The sequence below is a fragment of the Choristoneura fumiferana genome, chromosome 18, assembly GCF_025370935.1.
Source record: "Choristoneura fumiferana chromosome 18, NRCan_CFum_1, whole genome shotgun sequence".
In the NCBI taxonomy this organism is placed as follows: Eukaryota; Metazoa; Arthropoda; class Insecta; order Lepidoptera; family Tortricidae; genus Choristoneura; species Choristoneura fumiferana.
In genome coordinates, this window is record NC_133489.1 from 19,091,227 (window position 1) to 19,109,136 (window position 17,910).

General features: G+C 38.3%; 1 protein-coding gene across 1 annotated transcript; it reads right to left on the bottom strand.

Annotated features, from left to right (window-relative positions):
- Window positions 1-11,920: 11,920 nt before the first annotated feature.
- Window positions 11,921-13,558, bottom strand: LOC141437916 (uncharacterized). The gene has a single exon (XM_074101497.1). The coding sequence runs from the start codon at window positions 13,485-13,487 to the stop codon at window positions 12,012-12,014; it is 1,476 nt and encodes a 491-aa protein (XP_073957598.1). The 5' UTR covers window positions 13,488-13,558; the 3' UTR covers window positions 11,921-12,011.
- Between the last annotated feature and the right edge of the window lie 4,352 nt (window positions 13,559-17,910).

A 17,910-nucleotide genomic window follows, 5' to 3' on the forward strand; every position in this document is an offset into this window, starting at 1 on the left:
GTCATCATTCATCCAGCCTATATACGTCCCACTGCTGGGCACAGGCCTCCTCGCCTTAAGTATACGTCTGTTAAAAAAAGTTAGGGCTCAGGAAGCTAAAAGAGCAACACAACATACAGCCTTAACCAATGTAAGTAGAAATTTCAAATTTGGCACACATATCCTTTGAGGATCACAAAGATGGACTAAAATGGGATATTTTGAAATTTCCATGGGATAGAGAGCCCGTCTTTTTTAGTTTTATACGGGGACAAACCCTTGGCCACAAGCTAGTGAACAATAAATGAATGTTGCTTACTAGAGATACGCCTGACGAGGAATGATCTTATCGAAGATCGACACTGTACCTACGTAAGTACCTGCTGGTCATGTAATATTCCAAGCACGTTGGGTTAACACGCCGTAAGGACTTAAATGTCCTTGTTATTTGCATGGGTTTTTGAGTGAATTAGTCAAGTTACGAGCATTATGTTCCATCGATCAAAAGATAATGCAGAGTGAGCCATATCAGTGAAAGTGATATTTTAATAACTATCATGTTTAATTAATTGTTTTCTAATAGTATTTTTAATATGGCTCTTAACGAATTCTTAAGACTTAAGTAGGTACACCAGATTATAGTTATTTAAATAATTTATTGAATCAGGCAGGCGTTACTTTGCGGAGGTCCATATCAATGAACTAAAAGAATTTCTTTGCTCACTCATAAGGTCGCTTATGATAGCTAAGTTTATACTTACTATTAATATGCGTGTTCATGCAGTTCCTCCACCTCCACTACCACCTCCACCTCACCTCCACTACACTACACTAGTACTAGTGTAGTGTGGTGGTAGGTATGTGTAGTAGTGATAGTGATATGATGGGTTTGTGTCATTTGTGTATGTTCTTACAGTGTGGAGGTGGAGGAACTGCATGAACACGCATATTTTGCAATAAACTTAGCTATCATAAGGACGCGGGTGAGCAAAGAAATTCTAGCAAAAATTCCGTAGCAAAAGGGTAAGGACCCTTTTGCTACGGATTGCCACAAATTATCTTGCCTACGACCGAAAGCGCGATGGTCTTATTTTGTAATGTCATAACCGCCAATCGCGCGCACTCGAAATAACACCTTAATTTTCGTGACATTACAACACTATTTGATGTAACAAAAATTGAAATGTTCTTTAGTACATTATGTGTTTTTGATTCGCCTTATTAGACGCGCGCACTTGTAAGTTAGCTATAGGACATTTTTGCGACTTGAATTTGTAGGTGACAGTGTATCTAAGGTATTCTAAATAGATGCTTTTAGGTCATAGATTATATTTAATATTTTGCGTATATAATAATAGTCAATCCGTTGTGGATGACAGAAATCCAGAATGATGGACTGACCTAATGTCAGAATGTGCGTGCAACCGATGTCTACGCTACGCAGGCAGTACACCATCCTTCGCTGTCAGTAAAAAAAAGTGGGCAGTGTACCCTGACAACTTTTTCCAAGGGTTCATTTGTCAAACCATTGTTTTTTTTAACCATATTAAGAAAGGGAACCCCCGTGAGCCCTTATTTTTTTTCCTTGCTACAATGTTTATAAAAAGCGGAGTCGTCTACCTGTCTGTTTTCAAGCGCAGCGAGTAAAAGTAAAGAGACCTCTCATCTCATTTGAAATTGAAAACCTAAAACCTAAAACTAGGTACTTATTTGTCGTAAGCGACGGTAATTTGCGTAGCATTTAAAGTTGTTATAGAACACATGATTATGATAACATGGGCAGTAGTGGACATATACTAGCCTGTTTATGTTATTAGACATTAGTGAGACGGGGCCTCAATTACGTGCTGTTTAATGTGAGACAAAGCTCAAATAACTATTGTTCGAATACTTCATAAAAACTGAGGATTTTTTGTAGCTTGTGTTGCCGCTTGCTCTCAGGATCAATGTTCTGCTATTGATTGTCGTAAAAAAAAACAGAAAAAAGATGCATAGAGAAAACATTCAATGTAAATTACAGACAGTTTAGTAGATAACTTACTATAAGCTTAACGTCTTTGTGGAGTTCGTAATGTAAAATGAAACCTTTGCTTGTAGTTTCTACATCCTTACGTCGTCGGAAAAATACAACACAATCAACATAGGCGCTTGCTACGTACTGTTTACCTATTTGCTGAACTGAAATTATACTAGTGGAAATAATTCGATGTCAGAAACAGAAACAAGGTACCTTACTGTTCTGCGAAAAGTATAGAAAGAAACAATATTCAGTTAAATATGTTCCAATCGATCCAATAATTGATAATAGGTAGAGTCATTCACGATGACGCGTGCCGTGGTTCTTATTACAATGTTATTAATGTCTAATTTTGACAAAATCACGCGTTTTCGTGGATGGCAGGTATAAGTATTCATCTATACTATGAACATATACCTATTAGGTAAATCACAATAAGAAATTTAGGATCCTTTAAATTGAAGCGTATAAATAAATTTGCTATAAACTACTATCGATTTTAATTGTTATGCATGCACATGGATTTTATATTTCGTAAAGAAGGCGAACTACTTATTTGGCAGCTGTTTGTGAACTTGGTCAACAGCTTTTGGTGTTAGTAAACATCTGCTTATTTCTAGTATTTAATGGCCCGATTCGTGCCAAACGGGGCATAATGTTTAGCTGAGGATATTTCAAGAACGTGCGCAATATTATTGTGGTTCGGATTGAATCTAGTTTACTAAATAAGCTAAAAGTCAAACTCACAGTGTCATCCATAGTCTTGAAATCATTAAAGAGCTTGTTGCTGCTTAATTTCTGATTGAGGGACTTGACGTTGGCAGTTACGGCGATCAAGTTGACGGTTAGCTGGTCGACCTCGCTGCGGAGACGCGCGAGCTGGACTTCCCGCGCCATCGTCAGTATCGCCAAGCACAGCGCCAGGGCCCCAAAGGCGGTCGCGAGAGCGATCACACACACCCTACTCTTCTTCACCGGCTCACGATACTCCTTCTCGAACTTCCCGGTCACTAAATTCGCCGACATGTCCTTCACTTCCTTCAAGGCTTCCGTTTGTGTATACATGGCGTTTGGGAGCAGCGAATAGTTTTTTGCCATAACAAAACAACCGAACTGCACTCGCGACTGTGTCAAGGGGCTATCGAGACATAATCGGTTTCGGTGAAGGCGAGTCGCGCGCTGATAGTGTCGTAATGGGTGCACGTGAGGATGCGCTCGCGGCGGGGACGCGCGTGCGCGGCGGGACGGACCGGAGAGGAGTGGAGTGTGGAGTCTGGACTGGAATGCCGCGCCGCGCACGAGTCGCGCCGCCCGCGCATCCGATGCAATTTGGGCACTCAGCAATATCCCTAAGTACCTAGTAGTAACCTACTCTCAAATTTGCAGCACATCAAATAATTAAATATCGCTTTTAATCAAATTCACTTTGTTTTTTACTCGACACGATTACGTAGCACTGACTGCTTGACATACGTTCAGTAATGTTTATTCTTGTTATGTCACAGAGCTTCTGATAGCATTCATACAGAGATACAATGCTTCGATAATAATGAGGACTACTTAACTACATTTTAATTAATGATCGAGTTTTCAGCAACATTTTGTTTACGTCATTTTGTTAAGATAGGTAATTAATTTATAAGAGACAAAACTCAAAAACAGGAGATTGATAAAAAAAACGCTAATTGCGAGTTGGACTCGCGCACTGAGGGTTCCGTATATTTTTTTAAGTATCTATGCATGTCCAGTGTAAGCAGAGCCCGTCTCCTGAGCAAAATGTACGTAATGTGGGGTCATTTTAAATGGTCACTGCCATAGACGGACAGACATAAAAAACAAACTTTTCTTACTGTTTGTGCTGAGCTACCTTTAAGTCAAACTTCAAATTTCTAGGACAACCGGAAGTACCCAAAGTATAGGTTTATCACTTATACAGCTATACTATAAATTGTACGGCGACCTTTTTTTAACTGACTGTATTTTTTATTTATTGGCAAGCTGGCCAGCCATCTTGCTAAAAAATAATTATTAAAAAATTGTTTGAAACGTTGTGTGGAATGGGGACCTCATTATTTATGCTCGATAGTGTATAAAGAATAGGACAGCTTAGTACTCGTATTAAAATCCAATCATTACGACTGGAAATAATTAATTCATAATAGTTTAATAGTGTTTCAATATTTATGTAAGTAATTGCAACATTCTTTTCAATAATTAAAAAAAGATCAATGGCCCCCGCGAACTTGTTATTTTTAACACATTTTTAGGGTTTACCCCTCAACTGTGAAACCAAAAACTACTAAGAGATACTACATACTTACATAGTTAATGAGGAAGAGAGCAGTCAATGGACTTCTCATTCCAAACGCCATAGGTACTACACGCAACAGATTTGCATGGTTTAATGTACCGATTGCAGATGTTACTAAAACAAAAAAAAATTAGGGTTCCGTAGCCAAATGGCAAAAAACGGAAGCCTTATGGATTCGTCATGTCTGTCTGTCTGTCTGTCTGTCCGACCGTAGGTATGTCACAGCCACTTTTTTCCGAAACTATAAGAATATACCTACTGTTGAAACTTGGTAAGTATGTAGATGTACTCTGTGAACCGCATTAAGATTTTCACACAAAAATAGAAAAAAACAATAAATATTGGGGTTCCCATACTTAAAACTGAAACTCAAAAATTTTTTTCATCAAACACATACGTGTGGGGTATCTATGGATAGGTCATCAAAAACGATATTGAAGTTTCTAATATCATTAGGGTTCCGGAGCCAAAATGGCAAAAACGGAACCCCTATAGTTTCGCCATGTCTGTCTGTCTCTCCGTCCGCGGCTTTGCTCGGGACTATCAATGCTAAAAAGCTGTAATTTTGCACGGATATATAGGTAAACTATGCCAACAAAATAGTACAATTAAAAACTAAAAAAAAATTTTTAGGGTACCTCCCATAGAAGTAAAGGGGGGGTGTTTTTTTTTCTCATCCAACCCTATAGTGTGGGGTATCGTTGGATAGGTCTTTTAAAACCATTAGGGATTTTTTCGATTCAGTGATTTGTTTGCGAAATATTCAACTATAAAGCGCAAATTTTCATTAAAATCGGGCGTCCCCCCCCCTCTAAAATCTAAACCGGTGGGTGGAGAAATACAAAAAAAATTCAAGATGGTAGAAAGTATACCAAACTTTCAAGGAAAACTATAACGGCTGTTTGCTACTACTACTATTATTTAATTTTTTCGTAATGGCTACGGAACCCTATTTTGGGCGTGTCCGACACGCTCTTGGCCGGTTTTTTCTAAACTGAATAGTGTGGTAAAATGTGTGTCCGGGTGGTAAGTGGTAAAAAGCGGCCAAGTGCGAGTCGGACTCGCCCATGAAGGGTTCCGTAGCAGCAAGTAACATAATATAAAAGTTCATTGTTGATTGAATGAAAGGTAAATTGCGGTTTACGATTTTAGACTTATTAAAAAAATACTACTTACTAGATCTCGTAACCATTTTCGGTGGAAGTTTGCATGGTAATTAATGTACATCACATATTTTTTTACTTTTATCATTCTCTTATTTAAGATGTAACAGGGGGGGGGGACATACGTAACCTTTTATAACGAATTAGACACATTAGTTAGACTCTTACTCATATAAGTAAGGCTCATTTGTTAGTCTTTTACCCCAAAAGCACAAATTCCTCACCGCGTAGCATTTCACCTCGAACTAACAAAATTTCAATAGAATCTTGTACCTAATTTTTCGCGTAGTTTTTTACCTACATTAGTATAATTAATTTATAGCATCTCATTTTTCGTGTATTATTTTACCCTAGACGCATTTCGCCGCGATCGATGTTTGCTTGAGACAAATTAATTTGACGCGTTAATGGATGTTTGCACTAAAATACATTAATACACGATCGAGGTAAAATGCGACTAAGTCTAATAGCGACCAAAAAAAACACAATTGAGACACGATAACGCGATACTGAAACGCACGATCGAGGAGTAATGCGACTAGAATTTATAGCGACCAAAAAAAATAAATGATTGTGACACAACGCTATAATTAAATATACGATCGAGGTGGAATTTATGCTTTTGAGGTAAAGATCTAACAAATGGTAAGGCTTCTACTGGGTGTGGAGCAAATAATTAAAACATAGATCATACTCGTCAAAATAAACAACATTAGTTCAGCAACTTTTAAAAAAATAGTTTTTTTAGTTTTTATTACCTACACTTAAAAGTTTATTCGAAGAAGCAATGTAAAGCAAAATGGTTGATGTTTGTAGCGTGACAGGCGACGTCAGTTGTGTTCTAAGATGGCATAAATTGATTGCAGTATTTATTTTTTATGAAAAAAGGAAAATCTGAAGACTTCATTATTTTTAAAAACCGCTGAACTAATGTTGTTTAGTTTCACGAGTACGATCTATTGTTTTAATTATTTGCTCGTATTACAGGCCACACCCGGTATAAAATCATACTTAATTTTCAACTAGCAATAAACTAAGATACCTAAATAACAGAAACAACAGATAAGCAGTTAGCAACACTAGATCATGTCGCACACATCAGTCATTGCGCAAGCTGCACACCGCTTCATTAGATTTCTAGCACGGATGCGCCGGCGCATAGACGCTTGTGATTGTTCCTGCACTCGCAATTAGACCGGCATGCTTCGGGCATTCCTGCTTATATAGTCCTATAGCCGATGTATATATGTTTATAAATGCTACCTGGAGACACTACAAACTTTTGCAACCGTTTCTAAGTACTTCTGAGCTTGAAGGATACGTGTAAAAAAAAGGTTTACTTTAAAAAATCTTTTACGAGCTTGCAATGATTGTAAGTCGAATTTCTCCAACTTAAAGAACCACGTACCGAAAGAGGTTTAGGATTACTTATATAACACACATCACAATAATAAATGAAACACTGTCTTTAGTTATGTGTTTATTTAATTAATGTCCACCTATGAAGATGCAATCGATGATTGGAACAACCACGTCTTTCCGGGAACTGTTCGCAGTAAAAGTACTGCTGATTCCAATCCAGCTTCAATTAATTGCCGTAGCTCCAAAGTCTTGGTCTTCAATTTTTCAGTTTTTACCGGTGGACGAGGCGGCTTTGCTTTTATTGGGCGATACGTCGACGTACGGACGATAGGAATATGCGTAGTAGTCCGACGTGTAGGGTGATGCGGAGGACTTGGTGTAGTTGGTGGATATGTTGACGAGTAGTACGGAGGACTCGTAGTGGTGCTAGAAGGATATACAGGATTACTGGAAGAGTTGTACAGATCCTTTTGTGTGGAGTTCACAAGATATATTGGTGTAGTAGGTATCTGATCTCTCGATGTGTTACTTGGATGATACGGACCAATGGGTGCGTGGTTTAAAGGTTTATGTGTAGAATTTACAGCATATTTTGATGTAGTAGGTGGGTACTGATGTCTGGGTGTGGTACTTGGAGGATAATATGTAGGTGTAGTAGGTGGGTACTGATGTCTCGGTGTGGTACTTGGAGGATAATATGTAGGTGTAGTAGGTGGGTACTGATGTCTGGGTGTGGTACTTGGAGGATAATATGTAGGTGTAGTAGGTGGGTACTGATGTCTGGGTGTGGTACTTGGAGGATAATATGTAGGTGTAGTAGGTGGGTACTGATGTCTCGGCGTGCTACTTGGAGGATAATATTTTGGTGTAGTTGGTGGGGTCGTGGTACTGCGCCGCCGTGTGGTGGTATGGCGAGGGGGCGCCCGCGTCGTTCGTTTGCTAGCACTGGGCGAGATTTTATTAACCACATTCGGGAATTTTGATTTGGAATCCTTTTTTTTTGTTGTCTTTGATTTTGATCTTTTAAACCGTGCGTGATAAACACTCTCGAATTGTTCGCTGCTTTCATTTTGACTTTGCGCTGGGATGGTCACACTTTTATCATGAACAGAGTTCTGGGCACTGTCTTCTAACGAATTTCTCAAACTTATATCACCAATGACTCCGTTATAAAGGAGGCAAAAGACGCTTATCACGAGAAATAATTTGAAAATCATAGCGTCGTCACTGGGTCAAACGAAGTTTAGTTATGAACAGTGAAGTTCTGATAACTTTTGTGCATCTGATGCACACAATTCTTAAACGACCTTAAATATACAAAGTGTACTAGTAACGAAACACTGTGTCTAAGTAGGTACAAATTCTAGTTTTAATCATTACGATATTATTAAAGTTTCGAGGAACAGAGATGGTACTGAGACCGGAGTCGGAGTTAGAATGTGTTTGGGTTGAGACCGGATCGGTATTTAAGGCTTGTTTAGACAATAAGGGCCGAGGGGGGATGAAAACAATTATCTAAGGGTGAGTCAGGTTGCCGATGATTCGGCTAATGGCGTCTTATCGCTAGGCTATTAGTAAATAATACAAAAGTTATAGTTTAGGATATTAACACATAAGATACAAAGGAAGTAATAGAAATATGAAACACAAAGCTACTGATAACATGGAATTCGAAAGTTAAGTAATTAACAATGCAAACTATTACTAATAACTTAATAAAATGAGTAAATAGGAGTTAATAAACGTATGACTAATTTATTTATTTATTGACTTTGTCACACAAAATAAATGGATTATAATTACTTATTATAAAATGATTTTTAAAGACTTCGAGTGAAAAGGTTTTAGGTTTTCGGATCATAGTATTAAAATAACATCCATTACCATATATTATAGGTTTTGTTGCTCTGATGATGAACTCTGGTAGAGGCTTTTGTGGGCTTGTGTGATGTGTGTGTGGTCTTACAATGTGGAAGCGGAGGAGCTGTATGAACACACATTTGTTGCATAGACGTAGCGTAGTATCCTAAGGTCGCTTCTAATCAAATTCACTTTGTTTTTTACTCGACACGATTACGTAGCACTGACTGCTTGACATACGTTCAGTAATGTTTATATTTGTTATGTCACAGAGCTACTGATAGCATTTATACAGAGATACGATGCTTCGATAATAATGAGAGCTACCTAATAGGTTTAATGAGTTTTCAGCTAAGTACATTTTTTTTACGTCATTTTGTTAAGATAACCTAATTAATTTGTTTACACAATAAGAGCGACACTTTTTAACTGACTGTATTTTTTATTTATTGGCAAGCTGGCCAGTCATCTTGCTAAAAAGAATAATTTAAAAAATTGTTTAAAACGTTGTGCGGAATGGGGACCTCATTATTTATGCTCGTTAGTGTATAAAGAATAGGACAGCTTAGTACTCGTATTAAAATCCAATCATTGCGACTGGAAATAATTAATTCATAATAGTATTAATATTTCAGTATTTATGTAATTGCAACATTCCTTACAATAATTAAAAAAACGATGGCCCTCGCAAATAAACGTGTTATTTTTAACACATTTTTTATATTATTGCTTAATTACATTCTCTTTCTTGCTTTATTACAGCGGACCACCTACATTTTTCGAGTAATTATAATCATAAATAAATAATTTATTGAATCAGGCGTTACTATGCGGGGTCCATATCATAGACTGACACTCTAATATCTGACAGCATGGTTTACGGTTGTGTTGCTCTGAAGATGAGCTGTGGTTGAGTTCGAAACGGTCAGTGTTGTGTGGTGGTGGTGATAGATGGGTCTGTGTGATTTCTGTGTGTTCTTACAGTGTGGAGTTGGAGTTCCTCCACGAAACTGCATGAACACGCATATTTTGCATAAACTTGGCTATCATAAGGTCGCGGGTGAGCAAATAAATTCTTTTAGTTCAATCATAATAAGTCATTCAGTCAGTCAAATTTTAGGGCAATGTAAATGTTATTTCCAGGCGAAAAATAAATATGAAATTCGCAAGAACAAAATAATATAGGTACAGTCGAGTTCATAAACTTGTGAACAAAAATTTGATCAAACGGCGTAGAAGCGTGTTCAGATATTTTTGATCAAATTTATGCTCACAAGTTTATAAACTCGACTGTACCTATGTTACTTTTAATTCATACATGTATTGAGCATCTTGGAATTTGTGCACAATTACGTTACATGTTTGTTCTTTGTAATTTATTAAATTGCACGTTTTTGTATTGTCTCATGCAAAATACACGCGAAACAATTCATCTATGTTTGTCACAGTTTTTAAGTGTAGTGTATATACTTTTGTGTCTATAACTAGCAGGAATAAAAATTGCAATGGTTAGATAGCAAAACAGGTGATATCAAAAATTCACGAGAACATCCGTGGAACTTTATCTAATACCTTTAAACGAGCAATTCTTGTAATAATAAGCTAATGAAGTTTTTAAACCCATTTGCAATTATTTTTTGGGGTCAACTTTTTTAGTAATCACATACGAGGGTCATGCCAAATTAAATTAGATATTCAAAAACTACAAGGTTTATTATTTATTATTGCTATCTATTTTTTCGAAGTATTCACCGTTTCACCGTGAGCACGTATACACTTTTTCATCCGGCTAAACCACTTGGAAAATGTCAGTGACCATTATTCTTTGGGTACCTCAGAAATTTCATAATTATAGGCCGCCAGGGCATCTTCTCTGGTTTCAAATCGCCTTCCTTTTAATTTTTCTTTAATTTTTGGAAACAGGTAAAAATCACAGGGTGCCAGATCAGGAGAATATATTGGGTGAGGGAGTATAGTGTCATTTTTTGAACTAAAATAGTCGAGTGTTCTGGCAGAAGTGTGCGGGGCGGCGTTGTCGTGGTGCCAGAGCAGGTGCTGGGTTCCTGACTTTGGCCGCTTGTCACATCAAGCTGACAGCACCTGTGGAGCACAAACTGTCACATACCATTCTGAGTTGACAGTTCTTTGATCCTCTAGCACCAAATCGCAAATATGGCCTGTCTTGCAGAAAAATGAGGCAACCATTTGTTTCTGTGTGCTTCGTGCTCGGCGACATTTTGTTGGAGTCATCTTCAAAGCACCATACCGTTGACTGCCGCTTTGTTTCAGGATCGTAGTTATACAACCATGTTTCGTCACCTGTCAGTATATCATACACAGTTTTCTTCTCGCCAGCATCCAATTTATTTATCATAAATTTACACCAATCCACGCGGCGTTCTTTCTGCAAATCGTTAAGTTCGATCTCTCGAACAACGCTTATGGAGGGACAGTTGTCCATGAATTATGGTTTGCAGTGCTGCTGATCCAATGCCTAGATCACGCTCAAGCTCTACGTATGTAATTCGTCGGTTCTCACGGATATTTTTTTCCACGGCTTGCACATTTTCTTGAGTAACTGCGGTTGGTGGTCGCCCCGACTTCGCCTGATCTTCAAAGCTCTCCCGCCCTCTTTTAAATTCAGCAAACCAATTAAAAACAGTTGCACGAGAACAAGCAGACTCATCAAAAGTCGTGGCTACAAGTTCAAAACATTTTTGGGGCTTTAAACCTTTTTTAAAGTCATAATAAATCATATCTCGAAAATCACGTCGACTAAGTTCCATTGTAACCGCAAATTCCCGCCAGAATCCATCAGAAAAATAATATTAAAAAAAATGTTGCGCAGATTTCCGGAGTATTCCATTTTTAAATTTATAGCTATTTAATCAGCCTTCACGGTGATGTATAACTGGCCAGTATCAATAAAACGAGCCGTGGTTTACTTTTTACTTAGTAAAAGTCAAATTTTTGATTTATGAACATCAAACTTTATGTCATTTATGATAGTTGAATTTAAAATTACAGTAAGTTCTTTATAAAGGACTCTGAGCGTTAGGAGGCTATATGTTTATAAATACTACCTGGAGACACTGCAAACTTTCGCAACCGTTTCTAAGTACTTCTGAGCTTGAAGGATACGTGTAAAAAAAAGGTTTACTTTAAAAAATATTTTAAGAGCTTGTAATGATTGTAAGTCGAATTTCTCCAACTTAAAGAACCACGTACCGAAAGAGGTTTAGGATTACTTATATAACACACATCACAATAATAAATGAAACACTGTCTTTAGTTATGTGTTTATTTAATTAATGTCCACCTATGAAGATGCAATCGATGATTGGAACAACCACGTCTTTCCGGGAACTGTTCGCAGTAAAAGTACTGCTGATTCTAATCCAGCTTCGATTAATTGCCGTAGCTCCAAAGTCTTAAATTTTCCAGTTGTTACCGTTGGACGAGGCGGCTTTGCTTTTATTGGGCGATACGTCGACGTACGGACGATAGGAATATGCGTAGTAGTCCGACGTGTAGGGTGAAACGGAGGACGTGATGTAGTTGGTGGATATGTTGACCAGTAGTATGGAGGGCGTAGTGTGGTTGGTGGATAAGTTGGTGAATAGTACGGAGGACTCGGAGTGATGCTAGGAGGATATGCAGGCCTAGTGGAAGGGTAGTACAAAGGCTTTTGTGTAGAATTCACAAAGTATGAAGGCGAACTGGGTGGGTACGCAGGTCTCGGTGTGGTATTTGGAGGATAATATGTAGATATAGTAGGAGGGTGGAACAGTGGTTTCTGTGTGGAGTTTACAAGATATGTTGGTGTAGTAGGTGGGTAGTGATGTCTCGGTGTGGTACTTGGAGGATAATATGTAGGTATAGTAGGAGGGTGGTACAGTGGTTTCTGTGTGGAGTTTACAAGATATGTTGGTGTAGTAGGTGGGTACTGATGTCTCGGTGTGGTACTTGGAGGATAATATGTAGGTGTAGTAGGTGGGTACTGATGTCTCGGCGTGCTACTTGGAGGATAATATGTAGGTGTAGTAGGTGGGTACTGATGTCTGGGTGTGGTACTTGGAGGATAATATGTAGGTTTAGTAGGTGGATACTGATGTCTCGGTGTGGTACTTGGAGGATAATATGTAGGTGTAGTAGGTGGGTACTTATGTCTCGGTGTGGTACCTGGAGGATAATATGTAGGTGTAGTAGGTGGGTACTGATGTCTCGGCGTGGTACTTGGAGGATAATATGTAGGTGTAGTAGGTGGGTACTGATGTCTCGGTGTGGTACTTGGAGGATATATAGGTCTATTGGGTGTATGGTACAGAGGTTTCTGTGTGGAGGTTACAATATATGAAGGTCTAGTGGGTGGATACTGATGTCTTTGCGTAGTGCTTTGAGGATAGGTATGCTTAGTAGTTCGGGAATATCTCTGGGTGGTGGGTGGATAGGTATGATGCATCGTGGTTCTGTATTGCCGTGCGGTGGTATAGCGATGGGGCGCCGACGTCGTTCGTTTTCTAGCACTGGGCGAGATTTTATTAACCACATTCTGGAATTTTGATTTGGAATCCTTTGTTCTTGTTGTGTTTGATTTTGATCTTTTAAACCGTTCGTGATTGTCAACACTCTCGAATTGTTCACTGCTTTCATTTTGGCTTTGCGCTGGGATGGTCACACTTTTATCATGAACAGAGTTCTGGGCACTGTCTTCTGACGAATTTCTCAAACTTATATCACCAACGTTATAAAGGAAACAAAAAACGCATAACACGAAAAATAATTTGAAAACCATAGCGTCGTCACTGGATCAAACGAAGTTTAGTTATGAACAGTGCTATACTTTTTGTTGAATACAAATGATATGTCACGTAAAACTGGCCAAGTTCTGATAACCTTTTATACACATGATACACACAATTCTTAAACGACCTTAAATATATAAAATGTGCTAGTTATGAACCACTGGTTCTAAGTAGGTACTATTTAATTCTAGTTTTTATTCATTATGTTATTATTAAAGTTTCGAGGAACAGAGATGGTACTGAGACCGGAGTCAGAGTTAGAATGTGTTTAGGTTTTTTTTTTCGGACGGACTGTTGCTGTTAGCCTCAGGCGGCTTTTACAGCTTACCGGAGAGAGGGCGAGCAACCAGATGGACTGCTCAACAAGTGGGTGGTTTTACTTAGCATGCCAAAGGGTGTTGAGCCGACCTCGGACTTTGGACGCTAAGGGAGAATTTGCAATCAATCGGAATTTTTATGCTTCGTCGTTTCGGAAGGACTATGTTAGTACCGACTGAGAAAAAACGACAAGAAACTCAGTAGGGTTGAGGAGTTTATTATATTAAACCATACTGTCCTCACACAACTGAACCGAGGACAATCCTTAATTTTCTGACAAAAACATTAAGTCTTGAAACAAATATGTCTAGGTCTTCATGAGCACCGGCCAAGTCGTTGTACTCCCTACACATTCTAATCATGGGATTATAAAATGATTTTTAAAGACGAAAAAAGAGTCGAGTGAAAAGGTTTTAGGTTTTAGGATTCTATATTTAATGTTGATATTTAGAAGTGATGGTGCATCAATATGGCTATGAAGGAATGTATAATAAAGACTATCATAAAACTAAAATGACATCCATACCTTATAGGTTTTGTTGCTCTGATGATGAACTCTGGTAGAGGCTTTTGTGGGCTTGTGTGATGTGTGTGTGGTCTTACAGTATGGAGGCGGAGGAGCTGTATGAACACACATTTGTTGCATAGACGTAGTAGCGTATTATCACAAAGTCGCGGGTTAGCAAAGTAATTGTTTATTTTTAAGTTTACAGTTTATGTTTAGTTCAAAATATTGCCGGATTCTTCTCAACAGAGGTTTTTCCGAACTGGTGGTAGACTTTTTTCGACATTCATAAGTGCTTGTTACCTATAGCCTAAATTGAATAAAGATATTTTGGCTTTGACTTTATTGCAGAGACGGTAACAGTACTAAGTAGTTACACGATATTCGTGTAAGGGCCGTTGTAACAATGTTGCTGTATTTATTTACACTAATTTCCTCCCTCCTTCCTGCCTGATGCCGTGCGTGCGTATACATTTTTATTTATATACAAAATCAAGAGGTAAGATAGAGCTACTCTAAACAACTATCAGATTGATCGAATTTTGCCTGAATTAAATTTAGATACTTAATTAAATTTAATTATAAATTTTATAAAAACCATTGTTGATTGTGTCTTTCATTATAATCAAATGATACTAGGTTATACTATAAGCCTTATAGGCTTCTCTAGCAGCCTTAGGGCCGGATTAAGGGGAGAGCATCCGGGGCTACAGCCCCGGGGCCTCCACAAAATAGGGGCCCCCACAATAGAGACTTCAGATTCTTTCTAATTTAAATGAGTAAACGCTAGTAAACAACTTTTCCTTGATACTTTTTTGCTGTTTTATCTTCACCTACATTTTTATTATTTTATTTGAAAAATAGTTGGGCGGGGGGGGGGACGAACCCACTTCTTTGTTTCCCCAAGGCCTCCAGACCTCTAAATCCGGCCCTGACAGCGTTCTGAGTTTATGGACTTTCTGTATTATATCTACCTATAGACAGCACGCTAAACAACACATTCTTCATTAAATAGGAGCACACAATTAAACTGGACAGCATGTCGGACTGCACGTTGACTGTTGTGGAGTCTAGATTCCTTCCTATAAATAGAATGGCGCCTTGAAAACAGTTAGAGAAAATGTGCGACATTAGCAGCTAACGAAGCTAAGTAATACGCTTTATACTACCCTGGTGTATGAGATGTTGCAGAAAAGATCTTCCTAAATTAACTACGAAGCAAAATTGTAAAATTCACAATAGTCATTTTGGGACTACAAACGCCTAAAGTTTTAGTCATGGCAATAAATCTCATCCATAAACAAGCTGCATTTATTTTACTAAGCTTTACCCACTGCTTAGCACGCGTATGCCATGCCAGAAGGTAAAGCTGTTGGCTTGATATTCCAGGATTTTACGAAATTCTCACGGGAATATCCATCATTATCATCAGTACGCCACAACGAAACGACAACTCGCCAGTTGCATCCACCGGTTTCCCGCAACTCTCACGATGTCATCAGTCCACCTGGTGGGACGCCTGCCAATGTTTCGTCTTCCTGTTTGTGGTCGCTACTCGAGGACTTTTCACCCCCAATTGCCACTTCAATATTAAGTATGTCGGTGACTTTAGTTCTTCGACGAATTTACGTAGGTATTCCGGATTCACCATAGCTCGTTGCGTGCCTCTGAGCCTCTCTAAGAGGCCAACAGTCCAAGTCTTGTTCGTTTAGACTTAGACCAAGCTATAGGTCATCACTGGTAACACACATTGGTCAAAGACTCTAGTCTTCAGGCACTGAGGAATATTAGACGAGAAAGACATCACGAAGCCCCAAAAATTGCAATTTGTGCAAAATTTCATGTGTCTAAACTTAGCAGGTAAGATTTTAGGATTTTTCATGATTCCCGTGGTGATATTGGGATAAAAAGTAGCCTATATTTTATTCCAGAAGTCCACTGCTTTGGCGTGAAGGAGTAAAAAACATACGCATGTAGGTACCTACACACGTCCTCATACTTTCGCATTCATATCATTAGAATTTGTGAATTTGCAATGTTATATCAACTAGGCGTATTTTTATTGAACGTCAATTTCCAATCCACTTCAATAAAACCTACAATAATAGGGTTTGTGTAATAAATTCCCGCACATAATGGTGGGCATGTTCCCAATCTTTTTGATCTTGTCACGTGTACCCAAGGAGCTTTTTATTGGTTTGGCTCCCATTTCCATGTCAAGGGGTCAACTGTCAACACGCAATTTCTTGTAAGTAGGTTATATGCTCAAAATAGATCTTTACTTACGGAGATACCGTCTTCAAACCCAGGGTGAACTGAATAGGCTTTTTTGAACGTTTTGTGCGGGTGCGGGGCTAACTTTTATTGTAGAATGTCTACTTGTATATATTTTTGCTTCTTTTTATTCACGACGTCATAATAAACAAAATGATTAAACAAGTATTCGATGCCTCAGTGCCTTGTTAGCAAAAAATACATTCGTAGCAGGTCATAAGAAATATTTGCAATGGTGTAAGAAAAGAAGAAAGAAAGAATAAAATTATTTTTATTTTATTTTTTATTTATTTAATGAAGCAAAAAGGGCCATGCTCAGCTCAGGGGGAAGCTCGTACGCATTCATTGATGAATCTCTCTAGAGCTAGACATGGGTAATTGGGTAATATATATGAGCAACCAACTGAACTGTGACCCGTTGTGGAACCTTTTCAGCGAAAAGCTACAGTAACATCGCATTGCTTGAGAAGGGAAGTCATTAATGAAACTTACTGTGAAAACGTCCTTTGGCGGGTGAGGAATCAAACGCTTCGCTAGTAGGTACATTGAGATGGTGCTCCACGCTCTATTATTGATAAAGTATGCAGTTTTGTCCCACGCAGACACTCCTACGCTCAAGCAGCTTTATGAGTAAACGCCTACAGTTTGATGCACTGCAATAGCGTGTTCTTAAGAGATTCAGCGAAGAGATTCTAAGCTTCTAAGTACCCTTTGGGACTTAAAATGTACTGTTTAAAGCATCTATTTACATATCTGTGTATTTGGTTCTGCTACAGTTTTGTTTTAGAACATGTCGTAATTTATGCATGTGCAAGTCATGATCTAGTAAATTCAAACGCAAACGTCTCAAGCGCTCACTTCGAAATAATTTGCCTGTCGTGTAAGTGGTCTGTCTTACTTAAATATGTTCCCAGTGTGTTAAACAATAATGCCTCTGGATGCGATCGCGGTCTCAGCATTCCTTATTTGATTTTATTCTTCAATGTTTATTTAACTAACCAACTAACTAAAATAAACCGTGAAAATAAGTTTAATTGAAATATCGGAAATTAAAAATTTCTGAAGTTGAATGGTGAGCTAGACCTACTATGTTGTACATAAAAAATAAAATAAAAAATCATTTATTGCCACATCATAATTACATACTTAGTTCAGTTGAGTATTAATCAAATTCATTACATGATCAAAAAAAAAATGGGAATAAAAAACCCAGCTACCAACGTTCCGGCAATGGGTACCAATCTCAGCGAATGCTGGACACATGGCAGCATGCACCCAGCGCTGTTTTTCAGACCGGCCCCTTTAGCGGAGGCTAG

Bases quoted from the DNA above. Each gene is read 5' to 3' on its own strand.
- LOC141437916 (XM_074101497.1), bottom strand. From the start codon at position 13,487: ATGGTTTTCAAATTATTTTTCGTGTTATGCGTTTTTTGTTTCCTTTAT.